We start from the raw sequence: 13,365 nt of genomic DNA, 5'->3' as shown, positions 1-13,365 counted from the left end.
ATCAAGGAAGGAGACGCGACCACAAGTTGACAGTTCCAGCCATCCAGAGGAAGGGCATGGGAAGGGGCTGGGGGCGCCTGCCTGGAACAGAGAAAGCCCCCGCTATCCCCGGCCACCCCGCCCAAGAGGGAGGTCTTGTCCCCTTGACTGGGCAGGGGCAATTTGCCTCCCTCTCCTAGAAGACCACCCAGCTAGGCGTTGAAATGGCTTCCCTGCAGCAGCACGCTCAAGCCCAGGCAGCAGGAGGACTCCACGCCACACCTGAGCCCGCTTGAGCTTTGCCATCCACACGTCCCGAAGGCTCTGGTGGGGCGCTGACCCACTGCCCTCCCCAGCCAAGCACAGTGTGGTGGGAGCCGGCAGGAAGGGGGACCCAGGGCAGCAGCAAGATCTGCCACGGAGGCCATCCAGCCCCAAGGCAGCCCCCTCAGCACCTCCTCCCTGCCTCCCTTCCTCCCCAGAAGCGTGGGGAGCAAGCAGCTGCCAGGCCTCCTCCCAAAAGAAGGATACAGACTGCCGAGGTGGTGGCGATGGCGAGGATGGTGCCCGTGGGGATGGACTTCTGGGCATCGCGCAGATCTCCAGACCGGTTGGAACCGGCCATGATCCCTGGGGAAGAGGCAGGAGGAGGTTAAGGGGGAGCCAGAGAGGCCCCTTGCGGGTGGGGTTGCCAGCAGCCTGGAGGGAAAGCGTCCTGACCCTAATACTGGAAATGGGCAGAGGAAGCTCTCCTGGCACGGAGGTCAAGAACATCACCTGGTAAACAGAAGCTCTATGAAAGAGACAGGGCATCTTTGCGGTGTCCTTTCTGGACTGGCACTTGCCACACCTCTGGACCCCAGTCTGTGGGGCAGGGGCAACCTAGGATTCCCCATGCTGTCCATAAGGCACGGGTGGGTGGAGCTCCTCCTGTGGTCGTGTCTCCTGGCACGCAGTGGGTCCGGCTAAGCAAGGCCTGGGTGTGAGCGTGAGCAGGAATGGGCCTTCCTCTGACTCACCCCCAGCCGCACCCCAGGCTCTCTCCAGCCAGCCATATTTCTCCACATCCAGGACCAAGGGGGGGGGATTTTACCTGTGACAGAGGGGAAGTAGATGCCAACCAGGAGGGTGAAGTACGAGGTCATGTCGCTGAAGACATACGGCTCGTCCAGGTTGACCACTGTGTCCGAGGGCGGTACAGAGCTCATCCCTGACCTCTCTATGATCACCCCTTTGGGCAAGTAGCTGCTCCAGAGATTTTCTGTGGAGACACAAGCCAAGCCATGCACTCTGGGATGGGGAACTCAGCCCTGCAGGGTTACCTTTCCCACCCCACTGCTGCTCCTCTCCATCCCCCAGCACCTGGCTGGCAAGACACTCCCAAGCCCCTCCGTACAGCTGGGGTCAGGCACGGAGCAAGGGGCGCTTTGCCCTCCCCCCAGAGACTTCTCTCCAAGACCCAGAAACACTCCTGTCTGCAGCCTAAGCGAGTGTGCTCTCTGCTTCGGCCCCTCCAGCTACATCACTGAAACACACGCTAAATGGGGACTAGGAGAGACTGGGGGTGAGCAAGGCACCGGCCTCTCCACCTGCAACGGCTGCTGCTCGCTGTGGCCTGCAGACGTTGCATTCATCACCTAATGGCAGTGGAGGGCTTCCTTCTTGTGGGCTGTCTCCCCCCACCCCTTCCAGTCTTTTCACTGTCTTTGCCCAGCAATTTCTTCCCCCTCTCTCTGACTCTATGGCTGGAGCAGGCCAGGTTGCTCCAGGTGGTCTGTTTTTGATCCACTGGGGGCTACAGTTGTGGGGGGCCATGTCAGATGCTGATCATGCCGTGGGGCATTTAAACCTTCCCGCCTTGCAGTTTTCCTGATTTAAAGCTCCCTTTCCTCAAAGTTGCATTTTTAATATTTCCACCCAGAGCAGGGGGGGGGGGGAGCAAATCAGATTTGGGGAGGGCCTACAAACCCAGTGCTGATGGAGCTCCCGCACAATTTGCAGTTTGGCCCTGGCTGGTTCTCCTCCAGCCACAGGAAAATTGCACAGGAAGGAACGCCAAAACTCAGGCTGGGTTAGAGGCCTCTATTCTTGGGGGTGGGCTGTGGCCATCAGTCCCCCCTGTGTGGGCCCCTTCTGATGGCAGCAGTCCCTCAGCCGTCGCGGCCCGGAGGCCTCCTTGAGCTTGGAGGTGGAAGGAATGGCCATGCTTCCCGAAGAGTTAGTCTGCCTTAGATAGACGGGATGGGCCAGATCTCCAGAGATCCTGAGAGGGGAAAGGGACAGGAGAGGCGGGGGAGGGGAGAAGGGCCCCACTTTCCAGGCCACAATAGGCCTTCCAGAGCACTCATCAGAGCCCCCCCCCTTCAGCAAAGCTGAATTCCATCCCACAATCCAGCTCAAGGCTGCCACAGAGGAGAGTGACATGGGGGGGCGGGGGGGCGTGTCTTGCACAGGGTCCTCCATGTACCTTGAATTAAGCCAGAAGCTGCTCCGGGGATGCCCTCGACCTGCGTCACGTTGTTCTGGGTGAAGTACTCGTCACAGGAGGCGTTGAGGAAGCGGGAGGAGCAGAAGAGCTCCCACAGCTGGGACCCCATCGACTCGTTGCCCACTTGGACTATCTTGGCACACACGTCGATGCCGCGGAGGGACAAGGTTCGGTTGCCCAGCAGGCATATCCTGGCAAACACAGGAAAGGGTGGGAAGGCATGGCTCTGGTTCTTCAGCCTGGGTCCACACACACCCCGGTAGCATGAGCCGCCTTGGCGGGGCTTGGCCCTTCCCCGCCCAATGGACATGGGGCACTCCTGCTCCTAGCTTACTACTTACTCAAAGCTGACCAGGCCGAAGCTGCCCCAACGGCTGGCTGGCTTGGCTCTCTGAGCCCAAGAGCTGCTTCCTTCTCAGGCTCAAAGGTGGGCCTGGAGAGCCCTCTTACAAGCGCATGAGGCCACTCAGGCAGTTATCCAGTGCGGACACAACCCTCTTTGGGGCTCTAGTCCCTTTGGCTAGCGCTGAGCCAGAGACTTCTGGGCAGAGACTCCTTGGGCCGTTGCTGACCACAGCAGGTGTCCCCTGGGGCAGGCCTTTTGCCCAAGTGCCCCTGATCAGCTGGGCTGTGTGGTATCTTCTCCTGAAAGTCTTTCAGGACAGGCTGAGGGAGCAACAGGAATCTCTGTGCACTAGGCGCGGACCCCCCCCTCCCCACTCCCCCCCCCGAGCCTCTTTGCAAGAGCTGTTCTTGGCTTGAGCCGATGCCTGCCCTAGGGAGGGAGACCCCTGCTGCCTGAGGGCCCAATGACAGACGTCACTGGAGCCCAAAAGATGTCCGACATCCACTGGGGCCTTCTGAGGTCGTCTCGGGTCAGGCTGGGAAGGGCATGGCTCTAAGGGAGGGGGGAATCTCTTGACCCCCTCCTACACCATTTCGTCAACCAGAGACACTTCCTTTCCCCTCAGTGGAAAGCATCCTGCGGAGTGTTTCCAATGCGGGAGAGAGCTTGGGAGGGAGAGTTCAATCCCATTGTTGCACCCCCACAGCCAATTCACACAACTTGAGTTCCAGCATCTTGTGTAGTTCGGGATCTGTAACTCTTTACGGGAGATGCTTCCAGGGATCGAACCTGGGACCTTCTGTGTGCAAAGCAGGAGCTCAGCCTCTGCGCCACACACCCCTCCATTCGGCCAACCACCCTCCTGTCTGTTATCAACCCAATGTAACTGTAAGTTACATTTGCTCATACATCACTACCTGTTTTTGTGAGGGCAGCTGGCAATTTCTGGCCTGGCATTGCTATACTGGAATGACCTATGAATTGCGGCCTGAAAAGGAGCAATTGGGCCGGGAGGCTCTTTTGCAGCGTCCATGGTGAGCGCCCTGTTCCAGCCGCAGAGCCACCTTGGACCAGCAGACCCCCCCCCCCAGAGACTCACGGAAAGGAGGGCGGGTCAAAGGCCGATTTAATGACGCCGGCATAGATGGCCAGGATGGAGAGGATGACGCAGCCCAGGAAAATCAGGGCAAACTTGTTGACGTATTTGACTCCCACGAAGACCACGGTGGCCATGCAGGTGAGCACACACGTCCCGTAAACCCGCATGTTATTCAGCATGGCAGCTGCCTCGCCACTGGCATCCTCTGCCTTGAAGATGGCCATAGGTGGGAAGATGTAGGCCTAGAACAGAGGCAGTAAAGTGGGCATCAGCCCCAGGCAGGAAACACCCAGGCCCGGCCTCACGGCTGTCCCAGGAAACCCCAGCACAAGGGCTTTTGCATTCAACACCAGGGCCAGCCGCCAGCCCTTGGAAGCTTCAAAGAGCCCAACCGGAGAAGCCACCTAACGCTGGGCTCAACCTGAGCGGTGTTTACCATGAACAACCACTGGGGGGTGCCCTGACCCCAAAACAGGGAAACCGCACTGAGCGTAAATGCTGCGCGGGGGGGGGGGGGGCTCATTGCAGCCGGAATGCGAAGAAATGCTCTGACATGCTTTGCATATCAGATGTTTTCCACCCGGGGAAGGATTACCAGTGAGTACTTAAAATCACAAAAATGGCATCAAATCAGCACTTCCTAGCAGGGGCCAGTTGTCATAGTTATGATACTCATTTTAGTTCAGCTGAAGTCTCGATCTTTTTAAAAAAATATAAATATGTCTATCACTAAATAAGGAATCCGATAAATAAGAAGAATGGTCATACTTGTTTGTCCATTTATAGAAATATTTAAACCCTGCCCTCCCTCTTGACTCAAGGTGGCTTACAAGTAGCTATCAAAACATTACAAATTAAAACCGTATACAAGAAAAAATACTCTGACTACCTCCCCCTGCAAAGGTGCCTGCTTCTTCATACCCCATCAAAAGCCCTGGCAAACAAGCAAGCCTCGAGTTCTCCAAAGCTTCTGCTACAATAAAGCTGGTTCGTCTTAAAGGTGCTTCTGGACTCTTCGCTATTAAGCAAGCCGTGCGGAGTCTCCTGGAGAACTGCCCCAAAGGGACGCCTGTCTCCTCGTCAGGGAGCCCATTCCCTGCACAGGCTGTGCCAGTCGTGCAGGAACACTCCAGGGGCACAACATCCAACTGTGGCCACTGAAGAAAACTGAGGACAAAGCCCAGACTTTGGAAACCAAGAATCTGAGGTACTGAAAACGTCTTGAGAGCTGCGGCATGAAGACACATCTGTCAGGACCTGCCTCGGCTTGACAGGAAGGCTCCTTGGAGGAAGAGCTCTTCCCACGGGCTGAGGAGCCCTCCCCATGGCCCTCCCCAGCCCTGAGCCTTCCCAGCCACAGCAGGCCCCTGTTCAAGAGCCTGCGCGACAAGCAGACCTGCAAGCCCTGTGTGGGTCCATCTGCCCACAGCAGCCCCGGGGTCTCTCCCAGCCCCCCAGAACAAAGAAGGCCAAGAGTCAGCACCAAAGCCTGGGCTGGGCAAAGCAGCTCCTGGGCAGCAGCAGGCAGGCGGCGTGCACCAGTCTCCGGATCAGGGCCCAGGAAGGGGCATGGGGTGCCAGCCATTCCTTGTTCTCAGGCTTTGATAAGGCTGCCAATCCCAGCTTGGGGAAATTCCTGGAGATTTGGGAAGGGGGCTGAGTTTGGGAAAGGGAGGGAGCTCAGCCAGGAGCCCAGCCTCCTAAGCTGCCGTTTCTTCCAGGGGAACTGAGATCTGTAGAGTCCGGAAATCCAGGTTGGCGACCCTAGTCCTTGGCTGGTTCCACAGCACTTGGGCCTTGTTTGTGCTGGTCTGGGGCAGCTGCTTGCTCTTCAGACCACCCATCCCTGCTCCTACACCAGAGTCTACACCAGCCCGGCCTGACCTTGGCTGCCCACCAGGGACCCCCACCCCACCCCCGGCCTTCCCTCCTGGCTGTTAAGGAAGAGGACGGCATGACCTCACCTCATTTTACAGAGGGCTGTTTATAACCATTGCTTCATGGAAATCTGTTGCCTTAGTGGATGGCATTTCATTGCTGTTTCATTAAAATTTTAAAATGCTCTGAGAAGCATAATAATGCTTGACAAGTGCCAGGCCAATGGCGCAAAGAACAGCCAAACAACCTGTTGGGACACGGGCTCTCACCCGCAAGGCGGTGGCTGCCACAGCTCAAGCATGGCTTGAAATGCCAACTGCCGGGGAATCAGGCCCAGGGGAGCTGGACTACCAGTAGGACAGCCAGCTGCGGACTGGGAGATCCCAGGCAATTTGCATGTGGTGCCAGGGGAGGGGAGGGACCTCAGTGGGGCATCATGCCCCAAAGTCCACCCTCCAAAGCAGCCCTTTTCTCCAGGGGAACTGACTGCTATCGTCTGGGAAATCAGTTGCAATTCCAGGAGGTCTCCAGGCCCCACCTGGATGTTGGCAACCATAGCTATCAGGGATTTCTGCTGCTGCCAGCCAAAGCTTTGCGCTTTGGCCTGCAGGAGAAGAGGGGCCTTTGCGACCCCAGCAGACTCGTCACATCGCGAGAGACGGGCACTGCATTACAGGGCAGGGATTGGTTTTAAGAAATGCATTTAAATAAATTAGCAAGATGCGGGTCCAGCAGCACCTTAAAGATTTCCAGGGCACGAGCTTATGCCATGGTTGAAGGGAGCTTTGATTCTCTAAAGCTCATAACCTGGCAATCTAGTTGGTCTCTAAGGTGCTACTGGACTCAAATCTCACTCTTCTACTATAGACCACCCACCCCAAACTATCTTAAATAAATAAATATATTCCTGTTTGCAGCACTGCTCTCCATATGTTTTTAACACACGAATTCATGTTTCTGGCTTCTTTATTACACACACTCCCAAACACAGCTAAGGTCAGTATTTCACTCTAGTTGCTTAACAAAACTGCTTTCCCGGAGTCCTGCCTGTCACGCAGGACTTCAATTTCTGCTGACTGCCTATTAATTGGCAGCTGTCACCCCCAGACTCGGATGCGTTGGACTGGCTCTCTGGCAGTAAACCCAGCACTGGCTGGGAAGCGCAAGAGATAAGGCGGGTGCACACACAGGAAGCACTGCAGGCAGCTCGTTCTCTGTGTGGCTGACGGTTGCTCATGACCTGGGATAGGCTTGGTTTACATTTTGGGGAGAGGAGATTATGCAGGAGTACAATCAAAATCTAGGAATAACGTTTACTGTACCTGATGTACGGGGCTCTTTCTTACAAAAACTTTGGCCTAAATAAATGTTTTATTATTATTTTTTTAAAGTGGCTAGACTTTAAGCTGCAACAAGATACTTGGTCAGTTTTGATTCTTTGGTACTTACAAATTGTTGATACTTTTATTTCTATAAATGCCTTTTTAGGCATTTCCACTGCCACCACCACCACGTTAAGAGAGTCAGTGTGGTATAGTGGCTAGAGTGATGGCCGAGGGTCTTGGAGACGCAGGTTCAGTTCCCTGCTCTGCCATGGAAGTGGGCTGGGTGACCTTGGGCCAGTTACACACACTCAGCCTAACCTTCCTTGCAGGGTTGTTGAGGGGATTAAATGCAGACGAATGAGGTAAGCCGCTTTGGGTCACTGCTGGGGGGAAAGGCAAGGTATAAATGAAGTTTACAAAGTAATCAAAGTAGTGAGGGCCTGCAATGCGGCGCACAGGGGAATTTTATCACACAGCCTTTGGAATAAACCTGGTTGGAGCATTTTGAGGGTTTTTACCGTAATTCCTTTTGTGTGTGTGTGTGAATGAAAACAAGATCTATGTTCCCCAGCCCCAAAGGCCCCATTTTGCAAAGCAAGCAAATGTGTCTCTGTTGGCTCATTCTGCCTTATTCATCCTGTTTCATTTGGCCCCAGCAGAGGGACAAGAAGAAGCCCTGCAGAGCTCTCAAGTCCCCCACCACATACACGTCGCGCATGTTCACATGTGTGTGAGAATACACACTGAACCAACACCCCCCCCCCCAGGCACCCCTGCCCATATCTGGGTGCGCATCAGCAAAGCTGCCTAAAGTCCTGACGGTTGTTTTCTTGGAAGGGAAACCAATTTCTCTGAGCCAAACTTTTCCTCCCGGGGAAGCTCTGGGGATGCGACGCTGGTGCCAAACGGGAGCTGCCAGGCTGCAATGCTTCTGCCCCCCCCACTCGTTGCCCAGGCTCTGCCCCCCACTCACCAGCAGGATCTCGATGGTGCCCAAGATGTACATGGCGCCAGCAAAAGTGGTGCCCAGGTAGAAGCAGAGCCCCACCGCGCCGCCGAACTCGGGGCCCAGAGAGCGCGAGATCATGTAGTAGGACCCCCCAGCTGGAAGGAGGAAGAGAAGAGGGGGGGTGAGTGGGGGGGCAGGGCAAGAACTCCCCACCCCTTCGCCAGGTGGGGCCGGCAGGCACTGCTGGCTCGAGGGGGTGGGCAGCTCAGAGCGCCTCGGGGCAGAGAGGGGCCCTGGCCGCGCAAGGCCCGCCAGTGGGGAGAGGGCAACCGCCGCCCCCCTCTCGGACTCCCGGCGGGCAGCAGGCGAGGCCGGGCGAGGCGAGACCCTCTCCGCCCCCAACGCCGGGCCGCCCTTCCCCAGGCGCGCCGCCCTCTCGGCTCCGAGGCCGGCCAGCGGCTCCCCCGCCCCGCCCCGGCCCGCCACGCACCTGGCACGACGCCGTTGGTGGCGATGGCGCTCATGGAGATGGCCGTCAGCATCGTCTGTGGGCAGCAAGCAGAGGCGTGGGCGGCGGAGGGGGCGGCCCGCGGGCGGTCGCCTCCTTGCCCCAGCGGCCAGCCTCCGCCGAGGACGGCCAGGACGGCGGGAAGGCAAGCAGGCAGGCAGGCGAGGGCCCGGCGCTCCTCCGGCCCCCGAGCCCGGGCGCTGCCGCCACCCCGGGGGCCCCCACCAGCTCAGCCCAGCCCGCCCAGCCGGGCCCTTTGCCCCCGCTTCGCCCTCTCGAGGGGCTGGCGAGCCCAGCAAGGGCGCTCGCGAGTGGCCCGGGCTCCGGGGCCAAACCCCGCGGCTCGATCACGCCGGAGGCTTCTCAGAGCCGGCGCCGCCGCCCGCGGCCTTGGCGGAGCTGCTCGGCTCCCGGCGCCCGGGCCGCTGCTCCCGGGGAGGCGCCGCCAGATGGCCGATGGCTGGGGCGAGGCTGCCTCGCGGCCGGGAAGCAGCTGGAGGCCGCGCCGACGGGCAGGAATTCATCAGCCTCCGCGCACCGCCGCCCGCCCAGGCAGGCGCATCCAGCCCCAGCGCCAGCAGCTGCCGCCTCCCCGGCCCGGCCCGGCCCGGCCCGGCCCGGCGAGGCTTGCCTGGCTGAACTCGCCCGGCCTGAACTCGCTCCCACCAGCTGCGCAGCCCCGGCGGCCGTTGGCAAGGGGGCCGCTGCGGCCGAGCGTGGGGCAAGTCTGCCCGGGCGCCTGGGCAGGGGCACTCACGCAGGAGCAGCAGAGGACGACCATGCAGAAGGACTCCATGATGCCCGCGATGCCCACGACCCAGGTGAGGCGGAGGAAGAGGATCACGCCAAAGATGTTCTGCAGGCAGGGCAGGTAGACGCCCATGAAGGTGCCCATCCGGGGAGCCTGCGGAGGGAAGCGCAGAGCGGCCTGGCACCCACAGCCTGGCCCGGGCCTCCTGGCTCCCGGGCAAGCCGGCCAGAGGAGGGGGGGAGCTCCTGCTGCACGCGAGGGGCTCCCACCCTGGACCCTCCCGTGCCAGCTGCCAGCCCTTCAACCCTTGCTCCTCGGGGCCCCTGGCATGGGACAGAGGGATGTGCACGTGCGCATGAGGACCCACTCAAGGGGAGCAGGAAAGAGGCAACCCCCTCCTCAGAAGGGGAGGGGGCTTGGCTGCTGCACTCGCTGGCTCTCAGGGGGCACCCTACAAGTCTTGGGGGCTTTGTAAGAAAGAGGAAGCTAGCCGGTCCTAGCTAGCACTCTGCGATACGGCTGCCTCCTGGGTGGCTAGGAGGGGCTGCGGGCCAAGGACCACTAGCCCAACTGAAGGCTGTTTATAGCCCAGCCTGACAAGGAGCAGCTTTTAGCTATGCTTGCATTTAAATAATCGGTGGCTTGGAGTCAGTTCTGGGCATGCTAGACAGTCCGCCAGGCAGAACGCTTCCCCTTCCTCCAAAACTGCCATTTGTGCAAAGGCCCAGCTGAAACCGTTGCCCAAATGGAAGCGTCAGGGGCAGACGAAGGGGGCTCCACGGCAAACACTACCCTGCCAGCTCGGAACTCGTTCATGGGGCGCTCAGATCCACAGTGCTTACTTCTTAGAGCCAAGCTACAAGTGAGGAACGACACTTGCCTGGCAAGTGAACAGACTCCCGTGTGTTCCTCCCTGTTCACTTGCCCTCCAGTTGATCAAGTGAGCGCTTGGCCCTCAGCTGCTTTCTTACAAAGCTGAGTGGGAGCAGAATGGCCCACATTTATACAGGCCGGCAAGACCTGGTTCCCCTGCCCATCTCCACAACTGCCGCCCTGCGATCCAACCAGCCAGGGAGAGAGCAGCACAAGCCTTGCTGGGGGGGGGGGGTGGCGGTGTCTCAGCCCCTATGCCCTGCCCATTGTCAAAGCAGAAGGGGGGCTGAGCAAGGGAACCCCCAGGGCTCTGGAAGGAAAAATGGGCAGGAACACCCTGCCCCTCCCCCGGGGCCAGTTCAGAGCGCCCACCAGCTGCCTCGTGTGGAACCAAAGGCTCCCTCGGCCGACAGGGGGAACTGAGCAGCCAGGGGGCCACGGACGGGACTGTCAGACTGCTGCAGAAGAATACCGCCCCCCCCCCCCCGTGCCACACTCAAAGGCTGGCTGGCTTGTCCTCCTTCCTCACCCTCCCTGCTTGTGGAATGGGGACGGGAAAGCCCACCCGGGGCCCCAGGCCCGCAGCTCCCCCTCCCCTCCCCCTCCCCCCAGTCCACGCACCTTGACAGGCTTCTTCTTGGCCCCCTCGTTGTTTTCGGCCTCTTCGTGCTCGCGGCTGCCCTGGGGCAGGTTGGTGTAGTTGGCCAGCCCGCTGAGCAGGGAGGAGACCATGGGGCTGGTGTCCATCTCCTCCTGGGGAGCACCAGAAGGGAGGGGTGAGAAGAGCCCTGCCCCACCGCCTGCCCCTTCCCCGGTCAGGCCCTCCGCCCCCCACCTGCCCCTCACAGCTCACCTCAAACAGGGCCATGTTCTTCCCGTCATATTCCTTCCCCTTCTCCAGGTCTGTGCTGTTGATAAAGGGGCTACTTTCCTTGGGGTTTCCATCACCTAAAGGAAAGAGGGAGAGGTGGTCTCTGCCTGGCACGTGATACAATTGTCCCAGTCCCCCCCCCTGTGGGTCTGGTACCTGAGGGGGCTCCTCCCAGGCAGTCTCACGCTAGGGTTGCCAACTTCCAGGTGGGGCATGGAGATCTCCAGACTGCATTTATATTTATGAATTTATTTATTTATTTACTTACTTACTTACTTACTTACTTACTTACTTACTTATAGTCTGCCTTTCTCAGTGACATTCAAGGTGGATTACGAAGTGTAAATCAACTTGAACTATGACTGGAACATCCCATAAACAATGCAACAGGTTACAGCAACAGTTAGTACGCAGTAGTATAGGCTGCAGTCCCTATCTCTTTTCCAAAGTACCTTTCTGAACCATTTCAATAGAATCACACAGAGTTGGAAGGGGCCATACAGACCTTCTAGTCCAACCCCCTGCCCAGTGCAGGATCAGCCTAAAGCATCCCTGGCAAATATTCATCCAGCCTCTTCTTCAAAACTGCCAGTGAGGGGGAGCTCACCACCTCCCTAGGCAGCTGATTCCACCTTGGAACTACTCTGACCATGAAAAAGTTTTTCCTAATATCCAGCCGGTACCTCTGTGCATGTAGTTTTAGCCCATTGCTTCGCATCCTACCCTCTGCTGCCAACTGGAACAGCTCTTTGCCCTCCTCCAAATGACAGCCTTTCAAATATTTAAAGAGAGCAATCATATCCCCCCTCAACCTCCTCTTCTCCAAACTAAACATTCCCAAGGACCTCAGCCTTTCCTCGTAGGGCTCAGTCTCCAGACCCCTGATCATCCTCGTCGCTCTCCTCTGCACCCTCTCGATTTTGTCCACATCCTTTTTGAAGTGAGGCCTCCAGAACTGCACACAATACTCCAGGTGTGGCCTGACCAAGGCAGTATAGAGAGGGGCTATGACCTCCTGCGATTTCGATGCTATGGCCCCTTTGATACAACCCAGGATTGAATTAGCCTTTTTTGCCACCGCATCACACTGACTGCTCATATTCAGTTTACAGTCCACTCTTACCCCAAGATCCCTTTCGCATATACTACTGCCCAGAAGTGTATCCCCCATCCAGTATATGTGCTTCCCATTTTTGTGGCCCAGATGTAATACTGTGCACTTGTCTTTGTTGAATTGCATCCTATCCATAGCTGCTCACTTCTCCAGAGTATTCAGGTCTTGTTGAATTTTAATTCCATTTTCTTGGGTGTTTGCTACTCCTCCCAATTTGGTATCATCAGTAAATTTAGTTATACAATACATTATACTTATTCTGTGTAAAAAAGCCCTCCTGAATAATTCAGTCTTGCATAGTTTGTGGAAAGCCAGCAGAGTGGGAACTTTCCTGACCTCATCAGGCAGGCCATTCCCTAAGGTGGGGGCCACCACAGAGAAGGCCCACGCACAGGCAGCTGTCGATGTTTCCCATTTGCCACAGTGGCACCTACAGAACTCCCAGTTCAGATGAGCAATTTTGATGTGGTGGAGCATAAGGAGCAATGCGGTAACATACAGATCAAGGCCACGAAAGGCTTTGGATGCGACAGTCAAAACTTTGAAGTGAGCCTGGTAACTGACAGGTAGCCAATAGAATCACTGCAGGACGGGAGTCGCATGCAGGCGCCCCCTAGCTCCTGATGACAATCGAGCTGTGGTGTTCTGCACCAACTGGATTCGCCAAGTTGACTTTGAGGAGAGACCTATGCTGTAAGCGGTCGGCCTGGCCACCGCCATTTTAATAGCAGTTTTATATATGGCTGCTTGTGATATTAACAGTGTACAGGCCTCTGGAGTTAAAATGGCTGCTGTTTGGCCACCAGAGGACCTCCAGCAGTTGCCAATTCCTGCCAAGGAGAACCTGGCATGCATGGAATGCTGCACAGGAATGCGGAGTGATTAAGAGGTGATTGGATTTACTATCCCTCCGGCCCCGAAGGGATCCAGTGCAGCAAAGGTCTCACAGAGCCACCCCCACTTAGCACATTCCTTTTCCTCCTCCCATGATGAGATCTCCTGTCCATGACTGAGGAGCTAATCAAATGATGTTCGTAAGTATATACAGTCGTTCCTGGGAAAGTACAGTCCCCACCTAAAAACCATTAACTTAGCTCCAGTGGAGTTCATCAGCAAACTGTCCTCTTTGTGCAGCGCTAGAACTAGTTTTACATTTGTATTCACACACCCCGCCAGCTACCCAT

At 57.3% G+C, this 13,365-nt stretch overlaps 1 protein-coding gene across 3 annotated transcripts in view; it reads right to left on the bottom strand.

The window, feature by feature from the left end:
- SLC12A5 (solute carrier family 12 member 5) overlaps positions 1–11,079 on the bottom strand; it is a 40,111-nt gene extending 29,032 nt beyond the window's left edge. For all 3 annotated transcript variants that reach the window (XM_054980047.1, XM_054980049.1, XM_054980048.1), the window contains exons 1-9: positions 11,050–11,079; positions 10,818–10,949; positions 9,330–9,476; positions 8,555–8,609; positions 8,089–8,219; positions 3,913–4,154; positions 2,447–2,658; positions 1,073–1,240; positions 511–609 (exon numbers count right to left, since the gene is read on the bottom strand). In XM_054980047.1, coding sequence (XP_054836022.1) covers positions 511–609; positions 1,073–1,240; positions 2,447–2,658; positions 3,913–4,154; positions 8,089–8,219; positions 8,555–8,609; positions 9,330–9,476; positions 10,818–10,949; positions 11,050–11,064 — 1,201 coding nt within the window. In that variant the 5' untranslated portion in view covers positions 11,065–11,079. The remainder of the gene's footprint in view (positions 1–510; positions 610–1,072; positions 1,241–2,446; positions 2,659–3,912; positions 4,155–8,088; positions 8,220–8,554; positions 8,610–9,329; positions 9,477–10,817; positions 10,950–11,049) is intronic.
- Between the last annotated feature and the right edge of the window lie 2,286 nt (positions 11,080–13,365).

This window comes from Eublepharis macularius, chromosome 5, assembly GCF_028583425.1.
Source record: "Eublepharis macularius isolate TG4126 chromosome 5, MPM_Emac_v1.0, whole genome shotgun sequence".
NCBI lineage: Eukaryota > Metazoa > Chordata > Lepidosauria > Squamata > Eublepharidae > Eublepharis > Eublepharis macularius.
Note: the sequence above shows the minus strand (reverse complement) of the source record. Positions and strands in the feature narration are given on the sequence as shown.